This window comes from Helianthus annuus, chromosome 1, assembly GCF_002127325.2.
Source record: "Helianthus annuus cultivar XRQ/B chromosome 1, HanXRQr2.0-SUNRISE, whole genome shotgun sequence".
Classification (NCBI taxonomy): Eukaryota; Viridiplantae; Streptophyta; class Magnoliopsida; order Asterales; family Asteraceae; genus Helianthus; species Helianthus annuus.
In genome coordinates this window covers 87,368,360-87,390,504 of record NC_035433.2, presented here as the reverse complement: position 1 = coordinate 87,390,504, position 22,145 = coordinate 87,368,360, and the positions used below count along the sequence as shown (strand labels likewise).

The 22,145-nt window shown below is 37.4% G+C and overlaps 2 protein-coding genes across 3 annotated transcripts; one reads left to right on the top strand and one right to left on the bottom strand.

The window, feature by feature from the left end:
* The first annotated feature begins 8,934 nt into the window (after positions 1–8,934).
* On the top strand, positions 8,935–15,614 carry LOC110871577 (protein PHOSPHATE STARVATION RESPONSE 1). 2 transcript variants are annotated; one of them, XM_022120260.2, is made up of 8 exons: positions 8,935–9,228; positions 10,988–11,564; positions 12,285–12,489; positions 13,172–13,248; positions 13,344–13,386; positions 13,543–13,600; positions 14,581–14,650; positions 15,170–15,614. In XM_022120260.2, the coding sequence occupies exons 2-8, from the start codon at positions 11,010–11,012 to the stop codon at positions 15,410–15,412; spliced, it is 1,251 nt and encodes a 416-aa protein (XP_021975952.1). In that variant the 5' UTR covers positions 8,935–9,228; positions 10,988–11,009; the 3' UTR covers positions 15,413–15,614. The 2 variants fall into 2 exon arrangements, with proteins under 2 accessions (XP_021975952.1, XP_021975961.1); XM_022120269.2 differs by having other exon boundaries at positions 8,937–9,136.
* Positions 15,615–17,646: 2,032 nt separating this feature from the next.
* On the bottom strand, positions 17,647–21,768 carry LOC110871588 (MDIS1-interacting receptor like kinase 2). The gene is made up of 2 exons (XM_022120283.2): positions 18,244–21,768; positions 17,647–18,133 (listed from the first exon to the last, which is right to left on the bottom strand). The coding sequence occupies exons 1-2, from the start codon at positions 21,521–21,523 to the stop codon at positions 17,754–17,756; spliced, it is 3,660 nt and encodes a 1,219-aa protein (XP_021975975.1). The 5' UTR covers positions 21,524–21,768; the 3' UTR covers positions 17,647–17,753.
* Between the last annotated feature and the right edge of the window lie 377 nt (positions 21,769–22,145).

The window sequence follows — 22,145 nt, the reverse complement described above, 5'->3', positions numbered from 1 at the left end:
TGGGATTTTCGAAGATTGCGCAGCATTAACCACTTTAGCACAGCAGGGTGCCGTGTTCGTGGGAGACAAAACAGGAGGACATCTTTTCAGCTTTCGAATCCCAACTCTGCAATACACGGAGCATCGTCTCTACCCGAGGGTGCGGGTGATTTAGCGGTATATCATGATGGTTCGAATCAGAGTCCAAGTTACACTCCGATGCAACACGAGAAGGTGATAGCTTACGTAATAGACATACAGGAAGAACTGCACAAGTCATGGCCTGCGGTGGAAGCCGTAGACTTTTGGTTTAAATTGGAGGCATTACTTGGACGGTACCGAATGCACTACTTAGACCGATCACAAGAGCCTCCCGTGTACCCTTGTTTCAAGAAAGCTAAACATGTGATGGCATCGCTGGATGGAACCTTTGAACTGAAGAACTGTAGGTAGAGAGTTCTCAAGATTGACCGATGCGGGGCATGGGGAAGAAACCTTTGGCAGGTCGAACGATATTTGCTACTTCATGGAACGAATATGGACCTCACTATACAGCAACCTTAGGGAACTGGTGTAGGTGAAGCACACGGGCCTTGATATCATGTTCATCTGAGTTTAGATAGGATGAATTAAAACCTGAAGACCATGTACGGATGACCGGGCCTGAAGGCCCACATAGCAACGCATGAGAACGATGTTTGACTTGTGGGAATGTCAAGGTGGGATATTGGTAACCAGAAACGCAAGAAATGGGAATAGACTGCCATGGATTTTATCACTAGTCTACTTACAACTCGGAACGGAAACATTATCACCTGGATGATCGTTGATGGACACACGTTACCAGCACACTTTCTTGCAGTCAAGAAAACTGACGAGTCTTCACAGTTGTGAATGTTCCTCTGAGAGAGGTGGCTTCTAGGCACGAGGTGCCAACTCCTGTTACCTCTGAATTTGATCTATGCAGGCAATACACAACACCCTTGGCTCACGTCAGGATCAGAGCATTTCTTATCGCAGTTGGGCAAACGATCAGAGAAAACGAACTCTCCTGTCACCCGAAGACATGTTGCGAGCATGTGTGTGACTGGCTTTGGTGCAAATTGGAAGGACTCTTACCTATGGTTGAATACTACTGCGGTAGTTATCATCCTGGTAACCAGACAGCTCTGTTGAGGCATTACGTAAGACAATAATGCCAACCTTCTTGATAGACTGGGATGGATGACCACCTAATCACAGGTCTAGGACTTGTACTCGAAACTCTTGGGAAGATTGCTGGGATCGGATAACACTGGAAGTTCATTGTAGGCGGTTGAATCATGTTGAAAACCCTGGGAGGGTGTGGCACGCTTGGGAAGAGTGGCAAGCTTAACTTACGTTACGTTGAATTATTCAACGGTCTGGGAAGAATCGGTAGCGTAATCTACAAACTCGAGTTACCCGACGAATCGGGTAACGTACGCGATGTCATTTATGTTTCGGATCTAAGGCAGCGGTTGTCTGATGAAACACATGCGATACCTTTGCTGGAGGAATTTATCGAGCACATGGACCAGGAAGTCAAGGTTCGTTTATTTAGTCGAATTCCAATCATGAGTGTTCGTTGGAACCCAAGACGTGGACCGAAGTTCCTATGAGAACGTAAAGATCAGGTGAAGCTCTGTTATCCCCGATTGTTCAAACGGTGGGACCAACTTTCGATATCACTGGCTAATTTCGGGACGAAATTCCCGTTCAAATTGGGGATGATGTGGCACCCAACTGACCTCACAATCCTGTTTTTACAATTTGGTTTACGTGGTGTCTGTGCGGTTATCTGGATGCTTAGTGATTGCGTGTAATGCTTGATTATTATTTGTGATTATTATCTGTGTGGTATTACGTATAGTTTAATTAGAGTTTCTATCGCTTCACTCTTATGTGTTTACTTGTCAAATTTGGGGACGAAATTTCTTTCAAGTTGGGGATGATGTGACAACCCGACCTTTCGAAGTTAGTAACATTTCATCTTACGATCTTAACTCCTCGCTATTCAGTAATGACATCGTTAAACTTAAAAGTTTGACAACCCGGTTAAATAACCTATTAAAAATTGTTGGGTCGTGTATATCTTTGTGTGTTATAATTGTATCTTGAAATAACACACCATACCATATCGGCCCAAACGAATCAATTGAGCCCAACTAGTTATTTGTGTGTATTATTTATTTCGGCCCAAGTTAAATAGCCCAAGGCAGCTTATAGATCGGCCCAACTGCTTTAGTATTTCTATTATTTAGACTTCAATCACTAAACCACAAATATCAAACCCTACTTCCCCCTTCATACTCTATGTGCGGCAAACAGGAGACACCCCTTCCCTCTCTCTGATCTCCGATCGCCGGAGATGTGTTCCGGCCGGCACTCCGGTACTGATTTTTCGGTAAACACCCATCTCCGTCCCCTCCCTTCACTCGGCTACCCTATACCCCTCTCCTCTCAATTTCCGGCAAGCAAGAACTAGAGAAAAAGGATGAACGACGAGGTCTGGCGGCTGGTTTCCGGCGCCGTCATCTTGGTGATCGCACCCACAGGCAACAAACCTTAACCCTTTATCATTTTCTTTCTTCTCTCTCTCTGAAACCAGTCACTGGATCCGAGTTTCCGGCGACATGGTGATCACAACGAATGACTAACAAAAACGATGTTGATGATGACGGTGGTGTTTGGAAAGTGCTCAGTTCGGAGACGAAGGCGGCAGTGGTAGGCGACGGCAGCGGTGGCCGTCAGAACCACGGCGGCGACATTTGGGGTCCATAATCGGTTCCGGTTTGCACGACAGAATTCATGTGGTGTTTTGGGTTTGAGTGAACAGCGGCAGTAGACGCTGTGGTTGTTCTTTTCGGGTCCGAGTCTTAAGTTCAGGTCTCGGGTTGCTAACACACCCGCCCGTTCCATGCTTTTTCCGGTTAGTAATTTGTTGTTTCCTGAGCTCGCACACTTATTAACTAATTGGTGGTTTAGAGATATTGATTATAAACTATTTGGAACTAATTAAAATGAATGATTATGTACATATGTTTAATGTTGAGAATGGCAGTGGAATACTCGATACTGTTTCTGTGATGAACTATTAGTTTAGGTTGCGAGTGGTTGAATTATTAAATTAAGGATTTTATGTATATGCCTAGATGATTAACTGGATAAATGCTAGAATTTAAGTTGATGTTATTTTGGTATAATGAAGGTTGTTTAGAGCGCTTAATGATAGAATATTTTTGGATGATGAACTGTTACATGAAAACTGATGATGTTTGGCCGATTAGTTGTATGGGACAATCAAATGTGTTTGAGCCTTGTATTGTTGGGCTGGACTTTATGAACCAGTGACTGAATTGAATCGCACGAGTGACTAGATTAGACCGCACAAAGTAAATCAATCGCACACTTGTTCGTACCTTGTACACTTCTTGCATGGGTTTGTGCTACTGGGTCGCACAAGCTTCGGGTCGCACACAAAGTCCCTAGTCGCACAAGTCATTTAGACTTGGTACAATTGGGCCACACACACACATGCTTACACCTTATGATTGGGCCGAATCGCATATTAGGGCCCGTTATGAAATCGCACACACTTGGACGTCTAATGTTCTGAACTATTATGTGGTTAGATGTTTATGGATCTGCATGTCTACTAGTGTGTGAACCGAACTTCTTGATCAGTACAAATGGATGACCTACATTACATGGTAGCTGTTAAATACATGAATGTTTGTACTAAACCTAACTGTTATGTGATTTGTGAAACACGAACTTTCATATGACGTAAATACTTGCTATATAATGATATGGATTGTTGAATGATTTCCTGTTATGGCTTGCATAACGATGTATGTTTTGCTTGTATGCAACTTGTGAAACGTGTATGACGAATACGTGATTTATGTGTACATGAAACTGATTGTCTTTGGTAACCACGGTAGGGTATGGTTGACCAACTTGGACGGGTAACATAGCATAACATACCGAGCACTCTAAGGTGAGTTCACTACTTTGAGCATGCGTCCCGGTGGTTGGGACAGTCAGTGGGTATCCCAGGAAGGGATAAATCTTTTGGGTAAAACTGGGATGTTGGATAATATTCTCACTCTCTATCTTTTAAGTCCCATCTTTTGCTATCGTGGGTGGTAGGGGGTTATTAGTTGGTAGCGCTACTTAGGTTTGGCACCCTCACCCCGTTCCTAAGAGAGGGCGGGTGTGAACTAATGACCCAGTCAGGCCCAGTGCTTTGATAAGAGCACCGGGGAACGGGCAAAACATACATCAGGAGCCGTCTTGTTCAGTATCGAGATATTATCAACATTACTTTCGGAATTAAATTCAATGGATTAACTAAACACTTGGTAACCAACGTTTTCGTAAATCTATGAACTCACCAGCGTTGTCTGACACACTTGTTGCATGCTCGCAGGTCGTTAGGTATCTTGGAATTGGGAACTTGCTGTCTGGAGTAGCTGGAGTGGTCATGGGTCGACTAGAGGGATTCATGTGATGGATTTCTTGATACTATACATTGGCTTTTAAACTATTTAACCTTGATTTATCATTTACTTCCGCTGAACATGTTGGTTTTCATTTAAACTTGTTGACAGTATTTTTCATTAATAATTGAGGATTTTATTTTGAAACTTGTATGGGTTCAATGTAATTAGTGGCTCGTTGTTGGTACGTCACACACCTAACAGGGACAATCCCTAGGTGGTATTTTGGGATGTGACAGTTATACGTAAGCTAATAGCTAGACATCCTATGTACACCCATGCAAGCCCCCGTCTTCATGCTCGACGGCAAAAACAAAGTTCAATCCTAAACCCTCTGCCCGTCCGAAGCACGACTCGATATTGGATCCGGACAAGACGTTGATGTGTGGTGGAAAACCATTGTTTATTCATATTTAAGTTGATGTTTTTACATGACTTCTAGTTTCGAATGGCCTACTTTGATTAGAATTGTATTTTGCAGGTCTAACGGAGTTTAATGAGCTATTCAGAAGCTTTACGTAGTATCGGGGAGCGAACGGGATCAACCGGGAACACGAAACAAAGAAATCAGAAAACGTAGATTGGGCAGGCCGTCGCAACGCCCGGGTGTGGTTCAACATTTTCGTATCATCTATTTTTTCCCCGTTTGACATGATTGTCACAACGCGTGGGTCCTTAATCGACTTAGTTATTATTTTCTATGTTTTACGTTTCGGTTTAATTTCTACACATTAACACGCAGTGGCAGTGGTTTGGCATTGATGCTATTTGTCACGGTTTTATACCCCAATCGCAACGCAAGGGAAGGAGACTTAATACTAGTTTTATATATTTTATAACAGTAAATGAAGGATTCACTTTTTTTTTCTCACGTTTATTACATTATTTTTAGTTGTGCATAGAACTCTCCCTTGCAAGTGTGCGCACACACAATATACACACAATTTTACTAAAAGTTCAATATAGAAGAAAAGGAGAAGAGATAGAAAGTTGTCACGAAGGGGAGACGACGGGGAAGAGATACAGCGACTAACCCTACGAGGATAATGATGTATACTAATAAGTACAACGAACAATATATAATTTTAATACTCTCTTACCATGTATAACGATACAAGTGTTATAAATTTTATGTTTTATTGATGAATTTGTATAAGCTAGAAAAATAACAATTAATAAAATGTAATCATTCATATTTCCGTATTAAAATAGTTTTTATTTACACAATGAATTATATTATATCTAATAAATATTATATCCGATGACGGTTCTAAGACTTTTTCTGTCGGCTTGGTTTTTTCAGGTGCTCGGATGTCTCTTAACCCGATGTTTGAATTTTGGTTTCGTCATGTTAAAACACATAAATTATAACTTTCCGTTGCAACCTGTAGAATTAAAAGTTAAAATGAAGCTTTAGAGGTATATAGGTAATTATGACCATAGAAAGGTAATGTATTGTTCAATAATCATTTACAAAGATTAATCGAAACACTTTCTCAAATCATGACCACGAAAATGTAATGCATTGTTTAATAACCATTTACAAAACATATTCGGAGTACTTTATCAATTTCCATATACATTTTTAGCTTTTCAAATGCAACATATATGCTTTGAAAATAAGTAATATACGCTAAGTAAAATAACATGAGATCTTTGAAATCATTGTCCGTTTACCCGAAAAGCGACAATCAAAACCAATGTATAAAGATTTATATACTATGAATTAGTAACATATTCGCACAAATGGTCGAAATGAATGTAAATATAATAAGGCTCAGACATGACATGGCTGCAATAAAAATTGCCACACAAAAAAAAACTGTATGGTTAGTGTGTTGCACCTACTAGATCTGCCTATGATTATATCTAATAAACATCGTAACACTAAAAGATAGCATATTTATAATACACAATTACAAATGCATGCATTTAGGCTATGGGGTATGATGGGGCTTGGGTTGGGGCATTTGTTGACACGTGGAATGGGAGGTCCCCCACCACTCAAACCCACGCCCAAGGGGTATGGTGGGGCTTGGGTTGGGGGCTTGGGTTTAGGGGCATGATTTTGGTTTGGCCATTGAGAGCCTGCCATGTCATTTACTACCCCGTCCCACGCCCGGCTTCAAACCCACGCCAATGGGGGCCACGCCCAAAACCCACGCCCAACCCAAGCCCTCGGGGTAGTGACTTGAGCGTTTTACCCCAACCCACACCCAAAACCCCCGCCCCATACCCCACAGCCTTAGCCAAGAACATTTTTATCCCATGTCTCCTCTAACTCATCATCTATGTCATAAATACACCTCAAATAGATTGGATTGAGTTTGCTGTCATACACAATCACACATTTCATGTTCCTATTTGTAATACACATTTCATGTTTCTAATATATTTCATTATATAATATAATGATTACAACCGAAATACCTACATATCATCCACTCTCACCTTGGTATATTCTATGTTCATGCTTTAGAATCAAACTAAAGATTTACAAGCACCATATTAAATACACCTATTTTTTGTAGAAAAAATATAAAAATAATACTGCTATTATAATAAAATGGAGAGACAGGACAAATGGATGTGTGGTCCTATTTGCCCCTTTGTGCAATTGAAGAAGCATTCAAATCTTAGAGCCTTATATATTCCAAAAAAAAGTTTCATATTCCATTGCCATTCATGCGCTTACCCATTTCCGTGTAACGCGTCATCATCACAAGCACCAAAGTAACTTTTAATAAAACTTTATAGATTTTGTTAAAACCAATCTTAACTAAATTGTAATTAATATTTGACATTACATCGTCTATGTGATTATAATATAGTGGCATTTTAGAAGTGAGATAAGGTTTAGAGACCATTAGGTTCTGAGTTCGATTCGCACAAGAGAGTTTTTCCCAGATTTATTGAGTTTCCTCCTGAATTGGTGTATAAGCATTGTAATCTAGTGGAGATGGATATGATCGGATGGTTTCGCTGGTAGCACGATGATACTCAGTGGTTCGTCAGTGATCCGAATTTGCCGTTAATTTTTTTTTTTGACATTATATCATATTAAGGTGTCTCTATATTAAAGAGGTACAAAGTTCAAATCTTATAAGACATGTATATAAGCATATTTAGGACTAACTTAGTTTGATGTTAAAAAAGTACTAATAACTAGCAATGATATGTAGTAAAAATTAAACATAGAACGACTAGAGGATTATATAAGTATCATATTTATTACCTTTTATTACATTTAAAAAATATAAAAAATAATGTTTCATAGATCTATAAAAATGATTAATGTAGAGATTATAGGTATCATACATTACTAATTTATGTAGAGATTATATATAAGATCCATAATACTATTTGGTTATGTATAAATTACATTTTTTTTATAATTTAAATGCTCATTTAATAACTAATTTATGTAGAGATTATATGTAAGATCCATAATACTATTTGGTTATGTATAAATTACATTTTTTTTTATAATTTAAATGCTGATTTAATAAAAAGAATTAAATTGAAAAATAAACCTTTTAGAAACGAGTTACTTGGTATAAAAGATCTTTAGAGTTGCATTATGGGAAAAAGTTTATTATAAATATTCTAGAGATATATAAGATGTTTTCTTTAACATAGAGATAAGAGATAAAATCATAATGAATTAACCTTTTTTATATAAAGATAAGCGATAAAATCATAATAAAATAACCTAATGGGTAGAAAATTTCAAGAAATGAACAAGCACATATTGTACACTTACAACTTACAAGGTATGTTTAGCATGGAGCATTTATAAGTTTTTAGGAGTTTTTTTTTTTTTTTTTTTTTTTTTTTTTTTTTTTTTTTAAATATGACTTTTAGGAGCTTTTAACTTTAAGTTTTTAAGAAAAAAATCATACTTAATAAAAAGTTTTGTTTGGTTGAAGAAGCTTAAAACTTTTAGGTTAGGAGCTTGAATCTTTTGGTTGAACGCTCATAGGGTATGTTTGGCAAGAGTAGCTGTTGACTGGTGGCTGGAAGCTGGTAGCTAGTAGCTGTAACTTTTTAGATATATTTGGTGTTTGACTGAGTAGCTGAAGCTTTTAATAAAATATATAAAATGACCAAAATGTACATAACTAAAAATTTAAAAAGTTTGTGCATTAAAAAGTTCATTATCTTTAGAGGTTAAAATAGTCATTTTTTCTCAAAAAGCTTGTAGCTCACATTCTAAACGCTACTAGTAAGAGCGTTCAACCAAAAGTTTCAAGCTCCAAACCTAAAAGCTTCAAGCTCCTCCAACCAAACAAGGTTTTTTACTGAGTATGAGTTTTAACTTAAAGTTAGAAGTTCTAAAAACTCCATGCCAAACATACCCTAAACTCGATTAATTGCTAGTTGGACTGTGTTTAGCGTTAAAAAATGTGGTTTAAAAAGAAAACCCAGTGGAGCAGTAAGCCGTTAACCCCGTGAGTTTTCACGTGTGCACTACGCTACACATATTCCATTCAACAAAACCCACGCGCCGCCGTGTGCGAGTGGAACGTACACTCACCCCTTTCCACCCACTGCTCCCACAAAGTATAAGCCAAATTGGCAGAGTCGATCCTTCAGTTTATCCAGACGCCGGTGGGGGAACCAAAACGACACCGGTACCTGCGTTTTGCTAGATCTCGTAACTTAAACCACTTTCATTCGTTTCAAAACCTCTCTAGGTTTTCAGTTATAATTCGCATGATTTCAGGTCAATTTTTCTGCTAGTTTAATAGTTTAGTTTTCGATTTGATTAAATATTCGTGATGTGAGTTTGAATTTTGAAGTTCATCATGCAATTCAGTAGCTGCATGGATTATATGTTTTGTTTGTTAGGAGTTAGGGATCTCGTTGATGATTTCTGATGCTGATTGATAGTGTTTTTATTTTGTTTTAATTTAATTTAATTTAATTCTGTTTTTTTTTTTTGTTGTGTAAATGTTGTAGAAATCTGTTTTTAGTTGTTTATAGTTTGTGGTTGTATGATTTTGTTGTTAGTTCATATGCTAGCATTGATTTGAACTAGAACTAGAACAAAAGGTATAATTATGGAAATTTGAAACTGTGAGGCTGTGAGAGTGTGAGTTGAGTGTTTTGACTAAAGCAGAAGTTTAAGCTTGATTGAGGAAGTGTATGTACACTTCTCTCTGTGCCTTACTCCTATGGATCAGGTTAAATACTTCGTTTTCGATGAAATTCTCACTTTCTGTTTCCAGAATCGTGTTATATTGTGATTTGTGAGGAATCTTCTTGGAGAGATAACATTGGGGAAACACCGTATGTTCATGGTTTTAAAACATGCGTTAGGCTCGAGGCGCAATCCCCAATGCTTCTGACTGCTTGACTGATAAATGTACAGGAGGCACACTTGAGGCGCAGGTGAAAACGGCTTGAGGTGTGCCTCTTGTGCATGGGAAGATTTTGTGCATTGGGATGTTGTACATATATCTTTTTAGGTTGTACATGTAGGTATGAATTAAATCATATATAGAGCTTAACGTTTACACTCTTGGGTACGTGATGCTAGAAACCTATGAGAAATATAAAAAAAGGGGAATTGGCCTGTAATAATCCCAACTAGAGGTCTTTGGCCATTGACAGTCCCACCTTTAAAAATTCCCCCCACCAGTCCCACCTTTCACCTATTTTTCCTACACCGGTCCCCTGTTAAAAAAACTTAATGGAGTTATGTTTTTTTTTCCAAATTACAAACAGTTTTTTTACGGCTTTTGATCAGAACGACGATACGAGTCCATTGATGTAAAACTTACCTCGAAACGGTGCTCCAAACGATGAAAACGGCGCTTTAATTCGGGTGTTTAAATTTCCAATTAACAAAAATCAAGTCATTTGGAGCACCATTTCGAGGTAAGTATTACATCAATTGACTTGTATCGTCGTTCTGATCAAAAGCCCTAAAAAATCCGTTTGTAATTTGGAAAAAAGCTTAACTCCGTTAAGTGTTTTTTTTAACGGGGGACCGGTGTAGGAAAAATAGGTGAAAGGTGGGACTGGTGGGGGGAATATTCACAGGTGGGACTGTCAATGGCCAATGACCTCTAGTTGGGATTATTACAGGCCAATTCCCCTAAAAAAATATATAAATACCTTGTGCCGCTCGTACGTGATATGGTGCGCTTTGGCTCTGAACCCTATCACCTCTGTGTGCCTCACATTTTTTTAAAACCAAGTGCATGGTGCACGTTACAACCTACAAATTTTAGGAGTTAAAAGGGGAGTTTTTCTTGATTGATCTATCACAATATATGTATAAAGTTTGATGATTGTTACCTGATTTCCACTTGCCTTCCATGTAGAATGAGTGAATGACTAGTTTTATGTTGACCGTTTCTTCTTCAACTAAATTGACTACGTTCAGTTTGAAACAAATGAGATTATCAACTATGCAAGCATGTAAATACCGATTAGATGTTTGGCCTAAAAGGTTTCTTATGTTTATGTTGCATCAGGTACAAAGGCAACATAGTAACAATGGAAGCAAAACCTGCTCTGTCCTTTCAAAGACCAGGTGCTAGACAGTTTAGTACCCATGGAGCTGCAAGCGCTCGATCGTCCCTCTTGGAAGACAAACATCCCAACTTTACAAACCCCCAGCCCAATTTTACTAGCGGGCCCGTTGGACACATATATTCATCTGTTATTACTCACACAAATCTTTCAGAAAAGGCACTTTTCGTATCTCAGCCCTCAGGAATTCTTCAGTCTACAGCATCAAGCCAGTACATGAAAGAAACCAACAATAATAGTTCATGGTGTACAGATTCACTGCCTGATTTTCTTGATTATCCCCAAAATGCCCCTACTAACTTAGAACAAAGTATCATTCCATCTGAGGATCTTCTTGATTATCCCCAAAATGCCCCTATCCAGTCTAGTAGCTTAGAACACAGTATCCTGCCATCTGATGATTTCGGTAAACAAAGTGATTGGCAAGAGTGGACTGATCTCATTAATGAAGATGACTCTCTGACCCCTGATTGGAATGATATTCTAATCGATACCAATATCGTTGATCCAGAGCCAAAGGTATGCTAAACTTTTATTCGTTGCGTTAATAAAAAAGAATAACAGCAATCGAGTAGTCAGTGGCGAAGCTTGCCCTCGAAAACAGGGGGGGGGGGGGAAACGTATATACCCAAAAATTTCTATACGAAAACTACATATATAACACTACTGAGCGAAAAATTCGGGGGGGGGGGGCGGGCGCCCCCTCCCGCCCCACTTATCCTGCGCCCCTGCGAGTAGTCATAATATATAGGAAAATTGGATTATAATAATCCTAACTTTGACCTATTGGCTGGGATTAATCCCAACTCAGGAAATGTTTACTTACAGTCCCAACTTTAAACATATTTTTCTTCAGAGATCCCACACTAACTCAAAGTTAACCCAGTTAGTTTTTGCTGACGTGGACTGCCACATAAACAGTCCCTGTCAGCAAAACTTTGCCACATAAGCAGTCCATGTCATTAAAACTTTGACTTATTTGCCATATAAACAGGCCACGTCATCAGACATTGACATTTTTTTTCACATAAGCTGTCCACATCAGCAAAAAATAACTGGGTTAACTTTCAGTTAGTATGGGATTGATGAAGGAAGATATGTTCAAAGGTGGGACTGCCAGTAAACATTTCCTGAGTTGGGAATAATCCCGGCCAATTGGTCAAAGTTGAGATTTAAAATCCAATTTTCCTTATATATATTGTTGGTTGTCTGTTATCAACTTATCATATTTCATTTTAGATGGCATATCATGTGGGGGGGTCATCTACAAACACGATGCAAGCACAAGTACAACCACTAATTTCTCAGTCATCCGGAGAAACTTGCGTCCCGTTGAACCCAACGCCTTGTGCAAGTGGGTCTCAATCGAAACCACGGATGCGTTGGACTCCAGAACTTCATGAAGCGTTTGTCGAAGCGGTCAACAAACTTGGTGGAAGTGAAAGTACTCCTTTTTTCCTACACGTGTTTTGACATTATTTGACTAAAGGTGGCAAAATGGGCAGGTTCGATTATAGGTTGAAACGGGTAATGTTTTTATATGGGCTAAAAGCGGTGGGTTGTCATCGGAACACTTTTTGTCCATAAATAACTTTTTATTAACAACCATTGTCAAATAAAATGTTTTAATAGGTTTAAAGGTTTATGAATAAAAAAGTGAACTTTGGCCGAAACCTGTTTGGCTAGTGCTTTTTAGCTAGTTCTTATATTTTCCCTGTTTGGCTCATTAGAGATTTTGAAACAACCTAAATTCACCGATTCATAAGAAAATGTTGCAAAACTACGACACCTATGATGACACTAATTCTGACCAATTTTAGCCAAGGTTGGAGAACTCACTAGTCGCTAGTCGGCCGGTGAGGTGGGGACTAGCGACTACTTGGGGATTAATCGGATCGGGTTTTTTATATGTAATTTTCACTTTTATGTATACATATACATATTTTTATAGGTAAATATTTTAAGTAGCTAGGTTTTAACTCTAATTTTTTTTATATATTACGTGTTCTGTCTGTTAGAGATAAAACATAACCTGAATCAACCCAATCATAAGTAAACACGTCAAACTTGCCACATCTAATAACTGCATTAATTTTATTTGTGCTTTGTTATATTTGTATCTACAGAAGCTACACCCAAGGGAGTACTGAAGCAAATGAAAGTTGAAGGCTTAACAATCTATCATGTAAAGAGTCACCTACAGGTACATTTATAGTATTTCTTAATTGATGCTATTAATACATGTCAAGCAATTTTTTTTTTCATGTGGTGCAAAATATATTTATTTATTTTTTGCAGAAATATCGGACGGCTAGATATAGACCCGAGCCTTCATCAGAAGGTAAGCAAAATCTTGCCTTGTTGGCTCGTTTTTTATCCTTGTGACCCATTGATATTTCCTAGCATTTTATTTCATCTATCTTTTGGCTATATGTTAAAGAAAAAAAATACGATTATATAAATTTGTTTACGATTAATTAGTCGGTCATTATTGCAGGACCTTCGGAGAAAAAAACGACTTCTGTTGAAGATTTCTCATCTTTAGAGTTGAAAACGTAAGTTATATTTATTAAAATGTTAGTATAATATATTGCATTTTATAAGCATTGCTTCATCCGAGAGATTTTCATTGCCCATATTGGGTATTATTAATTGAAATAAGAAGTTTAAGGGTGTTTGGATTTGTGTTTTACTACTGATTATCTGACTATTACTATTTGAACTTTTGAAGTCACTAAAATCAGTTTTAAATTCAAGGAAAATTGGTTTTTAATAAACCAACCTTTGTCCCGTTGGTAAATAATAATCTTACCTACGTAATTGGTATACAATAATCCTACCTATCAACATGTTGGTACTCAATGAACTTCCGTTAATTTTTTTTAACTGAAGTTAATTTTTAAGTTTTATTTATTACACAAAAAGTCCCTGTAGTTGTAATTTACGAGGTTTAACTATTTTATAAAACAAAAAAAACCTCAAGGGACTGTAATTTACTAGTTTTAAAATAGTTAAAACTAGTAAATTACAACTACAGGGACTGTTTGTGTAATAAATAAAACTTAAAAACTAACTTCAGTTAAAAAAATTAATGGAAGTTCATTGAGTACCAACATGTTGATAGGTAGGATTATTGTATACCAATTACGTAGGTAAGATTATTATTTACCAACGGGACAAAGGTTGGTTTATTAAAAACCGATTTTCCTAAATTTAAATGAAATCACTTATTTACCTTTCTTTCAACATAAGACTTACTTTCATTTCATAAAAAGTGTATTTTCTATTGACAAAATGTCTTTTTTCGTCTATTTTATCGATTATATTCTTAAATAATTAAAAAATTTCCAAACATCTTATTTTTACAATTTCATAAGAAGCACATCCAAACACTATCTTCTGGTTTCTACGAAGCATTCTGTTACAACTGTTTTTTTTTTTTTTTTTTTATTGTGATTATTCAATTATTCAATATCAGATAATTACTTTTCATAATGCATGTTCAGTGCTTGATTATTAGTTTTGCATTTAACAGGGGTTTGGAGATCACTGAAGCATTACGACTTCAAATGGAAGTTCAGAAGAGGTTGCATGAACAACTTGAGGTACGGTTTAATCTTAAGTAACCTGCTTATTTAGAAAACTCCATTTTATTTTACTGCCCTTTTTTTAATTTCATGAATAATGAATATCTTACTTATGATTACAAAAACTTATTTTAAAATGATGATCCAGAGTTATTAGATAGAGCAATTTAGGCGGTTATAAACACTTATAAGTCTTAACTCGAGTGACTTTTAAATATATTTTTACCTATTTCGTTAACTATGAATCTATTTTATATAAATGAGTCTATGATTTTTATAATATAATAAATTTTATTCTATATAATCAATATGTAATTGAGTGCTCAATATTATCATACATAATTATCATAAAAATAACCAAATGATATATATAATTATTATATACATCTCATATGTGTGTGTGTGCGCGCTTGTGATAAATGTGAAAATGGGTATATTTGATATAATGATTTTTTGTTGGGCAACTATGATTATATTAAAATTTCAAGATAAAATATATAATAAGTTATAAGCCCAAATTAACCCATTTATGTGCAGATTCAAAGGAACCTACAGCTGAGAATAGAAGAACAAGGCAGATATCTTCAGATGATGTTTGAAAAGCAATGCAAGTCAGGAACCGACAAGTCGACGGCTCCGTCATCTACCGAACCACCATCCTTGCAGGCTAACCCAAATGAACCCGGGTCCGATCCAGTGGTTGGACCATCTGATGAAGGTTCCAACAAGTCAGTTGCCGATGTCTCTCAACCCGCTAAGCGTGCAAAAGTGAACAAGTAAAAACCTATATTATCAGCAAGGTTTTATAAGTTTATGATGACAAGGGATCAAAGTGTTTAGTATTTAACTGATTTTTTCTATATTTATTTTGCTTAATAAGCAGTTTAAATGATGAATGGCCTTATAAACATAGTTTTTTTATTGATGTTATTGGCCAAAGCTGCACCTACACTTGGTCCACACTGCATCACTGCATTGATTACTTGTACTGTACATATGCCTTGAACAAGAGCTACTTTGATTTGCACTTTGTGCATTAACACAATAAGTACACAATCATGATGGTCAGGATGACGTCACTCCCTTGGTTTAAAAAAGCGCGAAGCGCTCCGAAGCGTTTTGGTTCCAAAAGCTTTAAGCGAAGCTTCAAGCGCGAAGCGAGAGCTTCACGTATACGAAGCGCTCCATATTATATATAATTATATATAATGTTAATTTTATATATATGTATAAAAAATAGCTATCCATATTATATATATGTATTTTATAATGTTAATTTTGTACTTTTATGCATAAATTAAAAAGTTTAAGGACCAAATGTAAACTACTGAAGATAGAGGGGGTTAAATGTTTAAATAGACAAACTATCTTTACACTTTTTAAGTAAAAAGTTAGAAGTTTCAGGGACTGAATGTAAACTAATGAAAGATAGAGGGGTTAAATGTTTAAAAACCTTAACTTATAAAAACCCTAAAAGCCTAAAAGACAGACACGCAACCGCTCTCAGCATCTCTCTTCTTCTTCTTCTTCTTCCCCCTTCTTCCTGGTTTCCGGCTGAAAGCAACTCCGTCGCCGGATTTCACATAGGAAGTCGCTATATCGTCGATATAAGGTCGATATGTACCTTGTAAAGACTGTTGGGCTTAAAAAATGGCCCAAATGGTGATCTGATTGGCTGGAGCGTCGCTTCACAACTTCATCGCTTCGCCGCTTAAAGCTCGCTTCACATCGCTTCACGTAATGTAACGCCTCAGACCAAAAAAAGCGTTTTTTCCAGCGCTTCAGCGCTTCACGCTCGCTTTAAGCGCGCTTTTTTAAACACAGGTCACTCTTTTGCTTGAAATCTTCTATTAACTTTTATGTAACGACTAACTGCTTAATTCATACATTCTCTAATCATACTCTTAAATCTATACATGTGTCCAATACAAGGCTAGGACTAGGGATGAGCATTTGGTACCGGTACTGAACCGTACCGGGTATATTTGGTATCGGTACCTACTTTCCCCGTTTTTCGGTACCGGTACCGGTATTTACGGGTAAAACACTGGTAAATACCGGTACCAAACCAGTATATTCTGTACCGGTAACGGTACCCACTTTTCCCCTTTTTTGGTACGGAACGGATGCCGTACTCATCCCTAACTAGAACTATCAACCACTTGGATAGGAACATCATTATGTACACACCTTGATACTGTTAGGCTGTATGCTTTTTGGTAAATCTTCTTCCAATGTTGCTAAATGATACTTGCGATTTTAATGGTGTCACCATGAACGGACATTTGACATTATGGATATTCTCGTAGCTCAACGATCTTCCAAGCATTTCATTTTGAGGGTCCCTAGGCGTTCTCATGGCTCAAAGTGACATTGACGTAGCAGCTGCAAGCGGGAAATGACCAGAATACCCTTTTGCTATTTGTTTATTCAATTATTTGAATCCCATATTTACAAAAATGTCACTGAATTACTTTGAGCCATCTTGGAAGATCAATGGCTCACATACGTATGCTTGGTACAAGACTCTTGTCAAGCCAGCCTCTTTTCTATGTGGTTGATCTATATATGAATCTTTTAAACTCAAGTAAACTATTTTCCAATTTTACACCACTCACTCACTCATTTCAATGCTTTTGTTTTCCTTGACTTTGCTACCAATGTCTTGTTTTCATTTTGTACATTTGACTTTACATACCCATTTTCTGTTTTATTTTATGTTTGGACGCGTATAATAATTACTAAGTTGACTTTCGATGGGATAGCGACAAGAAAAAGTCAATGAAGCTTGTTGCCTTCTTAGGTTGACTTTGACTTTAAATTCAGCAATCAAGTTAGTTAGGTAAAATACAACAATTTCAGTAATTGTAAGGATACCAAATTTACTTTATATAGTTATGAATATACAATATAAACAGTTCTTCAATTATAAATTATAATAATTATTTCGTTATAGGTTAAATTGTATTGAAATTATATATTCATTCGATATATACGGTATAAGGTATAGAGTATTGTGGGTAAGATAATTTTGAACTTTTAAAATTTGGCAAAAGAACAACATATATTTTAACTAATTGTATGTTCTATGTACAATGATTTAAAAATATTGATGCTTATACTATTCTTCGAAGCTTAATAACTTTTCCGGTCTAATCTTGTTCAAATGCTCGCCTAGTTGTGGTTGAGTACTAGCCGACAATTCTTGAGCGACGGTGCGCATTGAAGGTCTTGACTCAGGTGAAACACGAGTACAAGCTAGAGCAACATTAAGTACACGCGCTACTTGTTCAGCTTCCTCATCTGTCGGAGGCAAAAGCCTTCCGTCTAGGATATCTTTCAACAAAAGAACTAGATCGTCTGGGGAGGTTGAGCTCGGGTTTGATGATTGTAGAGACGTTAAAAGCTCACCGGGATGTCTCCCCATCATAATCTCAAACGTCACAACTCCAAAGCTGTAAACGTCACATTTCTCTGTAACCTTCATCGTGAGTGCAAGTTCTAAAACATAAAACATAAAGTACAACCATAAGTGACATGTTTAGTAAACTAACCCTTGGTGTTTAGATACGCGTTTTTGAAATATAAAAGGTTCGTATAAGGATAAATACCTGGTGCCATGTAACCGTACGATCCAGCAACGCCAGTCCAATTACTCGACTCCGGATCCAACAACTTAGCCGTCCCAAAATCCGCCAACCGCGGGACCATATCAGACTCGAGTAAAACATTATTTATCGAGACGTCGCGATGAACAATAGGAGGATTGCAATCATGATGCAAGTAAGCTAAAGCATGTGCAAGATCTTGCACAATTTTAACCCTAGTAACCCAATCCAACTTCAATGTTGCCTCTAAACCATAAAGCAAATTTCCCAAACTACCCTTCTCCATATATTCATACACCAAATACATCCCGCCATCTTTACAACAGTAACCATACAGTTTAATAATATTCCGGTGACGAACTTCCGTTAATGCTCGTATTTCGTTCTCGAAACTCTTCTTATTTTTCGCCGGAACTTCATCAGTATTCGTCGTTTTCATCTGTTTCACCGCTACGATCTGTCCGGTAGGTAACTTCGCCTTGTACACACTTCCGAAGCTTCCTTTGCCAATGCAATACTTCTCGTCGAAGTTACTTGTCGCTTTCACGATATCACTGAACGTAAACTTACCGTCTTGCTCCCAAACAAGCGATTCGGAGTTTCTAACCGTTGTATTACTGGTAGACTCTTCGTCGTTATTGTTTGATCTTCTTCGAGTAACTATGCAGAAGATAGCAACCGCGGTTACTATCAAAACGACACTGAGAACCGGTAGAAGAACCGCAATGATCAGTTTATCATCTCTAGGTTTCCTTGGTGTGCTTTTGATGTTACACGGAGATAATCCTTTATCGGATCCACATAGATATGGATTTCCGGTAAAGGATGCTGCGGGTGCTTGTTTGAATACACCTGCGTCAGGAACCGGACCTGAGAGATTGTTGTACGAGAGATCGATTGCTTGCAAACTAATCATGGATGTAGCTATCGATTGAGGTATTTGACCCGAGAAGTTGTTGTGTGAGAGGTTGAGGGTTTGGAGTGTGTTGAGTTTTGATAGATCTTCAGGAATTCTTCCGGAGAACGAATTGCTGCTTAGATCTAACAGATAGTTTAATCCGAATAAGTTTCCGATTTGAGATGGTACTTCTCCTGATAAATCATTGTTGCTCAAGTTTAAGCTTGTTAACCTTGCACAATTTCCTATTGTTGCCGGTATGCTTCCGTTGAGATTGTTTGTGGATAGATCGAAATCTTGGAGACTTGTTAAGTTGCCGAAACTTTGAGGGATTCGTCCGCTTAATAGATTGTTGCTGAGATTGAGATTATACAAATTGTGTAATTTTCCAAGTTCGCTTGGGATTTCGCCGAAAAGTTGGTTCCAATCTAGCCGTAGAGCGCCTAACCGTTGCAAATCTCCAAGCTCTGGAGGGATATTTCCGGAGATTCGGTTCTTTTCCAGTTGTAGAGCTAACAAGTTTTGGAAATTTCCAAACGCGGGATTGATTTCACCTGTGAATTGATTATCACCGAGTATGATGAATGTAAGATTCGGATGCACACCAAATACTTGTGAAATGTCCCCATAGAACTGGTTTCCATCCAGCCTGATTCGACGTAGGCTCGTGCAGTTCTTTAAGCAATCCGGTAACAACCCTGTGAAGTTATTGCCATTCACGGTGAAAGTTTCAAACCGGAAACCACTGCACAAACCCGAAGGTAGTTCTCCGGAGAAACTGTTGTTTGAAAAGCTTACGGTTGATAACAACGGATTGTTCTTGCCCAATTCCGCAGGAATACCGCCTGTGAAACGATTGCTAAACACCGAAAGTAACTCCAGGTTGGAAAGATTTGAGAGAGTATGCGGCAACTCTCCGCTTAATTGGTTGGTGTTGATGTCAAACTTTTTCAATGAAGTCAAATTTCCGATCTCCGGTGGAACAATTCCATTGAGATTATTGGAAAAAAGCTGCATTGATTCAAGGTTAACCAAGTTTCCGATTGTAGCGGGTATTGAGCCCGAAATCTGGTTGCCAGAGAGATCCAGTTGTCGAAGACTCTCCAAGTTTCCAATCTCCAAAGGGATGTGGCCAGTGAAAGTATTGTTGTATAGAAAAAGAACTTCGAGATCCGACAACAGACCAATCTCTCGTGGGATTGTACCGGTGAAGAGATTATTTTGAACCTGTAAAGAGACCAATTTGGTCCAGTTTGTGACGAAATCCGAAGAAATTTCACCAGAAAAGTTATTTTCAGAGATACCAAGATTAGTAATCAAGGTCAGATTGGATAAAGACATTGGCAACTCGCCAGTAAACGAGTTTCCAGCGAGCGCCAAGAATGTAATATTCGAACAGAATCCAAGCTCATAAGGAATCGAAGAATTGAGTTGGTTCGAGTGGAGATCGAGGTACCGAAGATTTTGAAGCCGACCTATAGAAGAAGGTATTGTCCCTCCAAACGAATTTTCAAACAATTCAATCACCTCAAGATTAGGGAATAAATCGAAATCTTTAAAAACCGCGCCTGAAAACTTGTTGGTTCCCAGTCTAAGCTCCTTCAATTTTTTCAAATTGTAAAAGTTTGGTGACAATTCACCTTGAAACAAATTATTAGTGAGAATAAGGTACTCAAGATTTAACAAATTGGTGAATAATGATTCTGGTATAGAGCCATTCAATTTGTTAACTGACAAATCAAGAAAAGTCAACTTCTTGGAGTTGAGAATGAATTCTGGGAATCCATTTTCAAGTTCATTGAGGTAAAGATTGAGAAAAGTCAACGCTGGCATAGATGAAAAGTCAGACCAGTTTGGATCAGTCAAGTAATTCCCTCCAAGATTCAAGTACCATACCTTTTGAAGATTGCTTATTTGAACTGGGATAGCACCATTAAAATTATTATTATTAAGATCAAGATATCTTAACTGTGTTAGCCTTCCAATCTCATGTGAGATTTCACCTTCGAAAAGATTCGAGCTCAAATCCAAGTAGACAATGCTCGAGAGGTTGCGAATGGCGGATGGGATGACACCGCTAACTTGGTTATTGTTTAAGTCGAAACGGGTCAGATTTGGGAATGAAGAAAACTGAAAAGATGTTAATGTACCCGAAATCGATGAACCCGAGAGGCTAATCGTGGAGATTGTACTGCCTTCATTGCACGTAACACCGGTCCAGTTGCAAAGATTCTGAATGTTTCTTGAAGACCAAGAATTCATTGAAGATGGAGATGATGATAAGGTATGCTTCCATTTAATAAGTGCTTCTGCTTGTGTTGTTGATGTTGATGTGGTCTTTAAGGGTAGCAAAGAAACAAATGCAATATAGAAGAGAAGATTCATGATGGTTTTTTAAGCTGTTTTCATGCTCAAAGTTGTGTAGTTTATAGTCAAATTTTGGAGAGGAGAAGATGATGATTGAAGTTTGCAGAGATTGGGATAAGGCTTATAAATGTGTGTGGTTGGATTCATCAAATTTAATAAATTTGTGTGGCAGAATTCAATGCTTTATAACAAGTTGCAAAAAAGTGTGAGAAAACAAATGTTTGAAGGATTGAGATTTCAATGGGTTGTTTACACACATGAAGATACAGAGAAGCTAGCAGGTTCCTTTCTATATTTTGAATTTCTTTTTGTTTTTTTTTTGAGTAAATTGCCAGAATCATGGTTCCTGATGTTTGGGCGTGTTTGCCAGTTTCATCTAAAACATTTTTTTTGTACAATATTTCTCTTCACTTTTGGGATTTTTTGCCATTTTCATCAAAATGTCTAATTTACTTTATATTTTCTGTCAAATATTTGGATGAAAATGACAAAAAATCTCAAATCTCAAGGTCGATTTTAGCAAAAAAGTTTGACGTTTGGATGAAAATGACAAAAAATCACAAAAGTGAGAGGCAATATGGTATAAAAAAGTTGTTTTGTATGAAACTGGCAAACACACCCAAACCTTAGCGACGATTTT

Coding starts and splice junctions, on each gene's coding strand:
- LOC110871588 (XM_022120283.2), bottom strand. CDS start 21,523: ATGAATCTTCTCTTCTATATTGCATTTGTTTCTTTGCTACCCTTAAAG. Junction 18,134..18,243: donor GTACGGTTACATGGCACCAG/GTATTTATCCTT, acceptor TTTATGTTTTAG/AACTTGCACTCACGATGAAG.
- LOC110871577 (XM_022120260.2), top strand. CDS start 11,010: ATGGAAGCAAAACCTGCTCTGTCCTTTCAAAGACCAGGTGCTAGACAG. Junction 12,490..13,171: donor CAAACTTGGTGGAAGTGAAA/GTACTCCTTTTT, acceptor TTGTATCTACAG/AAGCTACACCCAAGGGAGTA. Junction 13,387..13,542: donor ACCCGAGCCTTCATCAGAAG/GTAAGCAAAATC, acceptor TCATTATTGCAG/GACCTTCGGAGAAAAAAACG.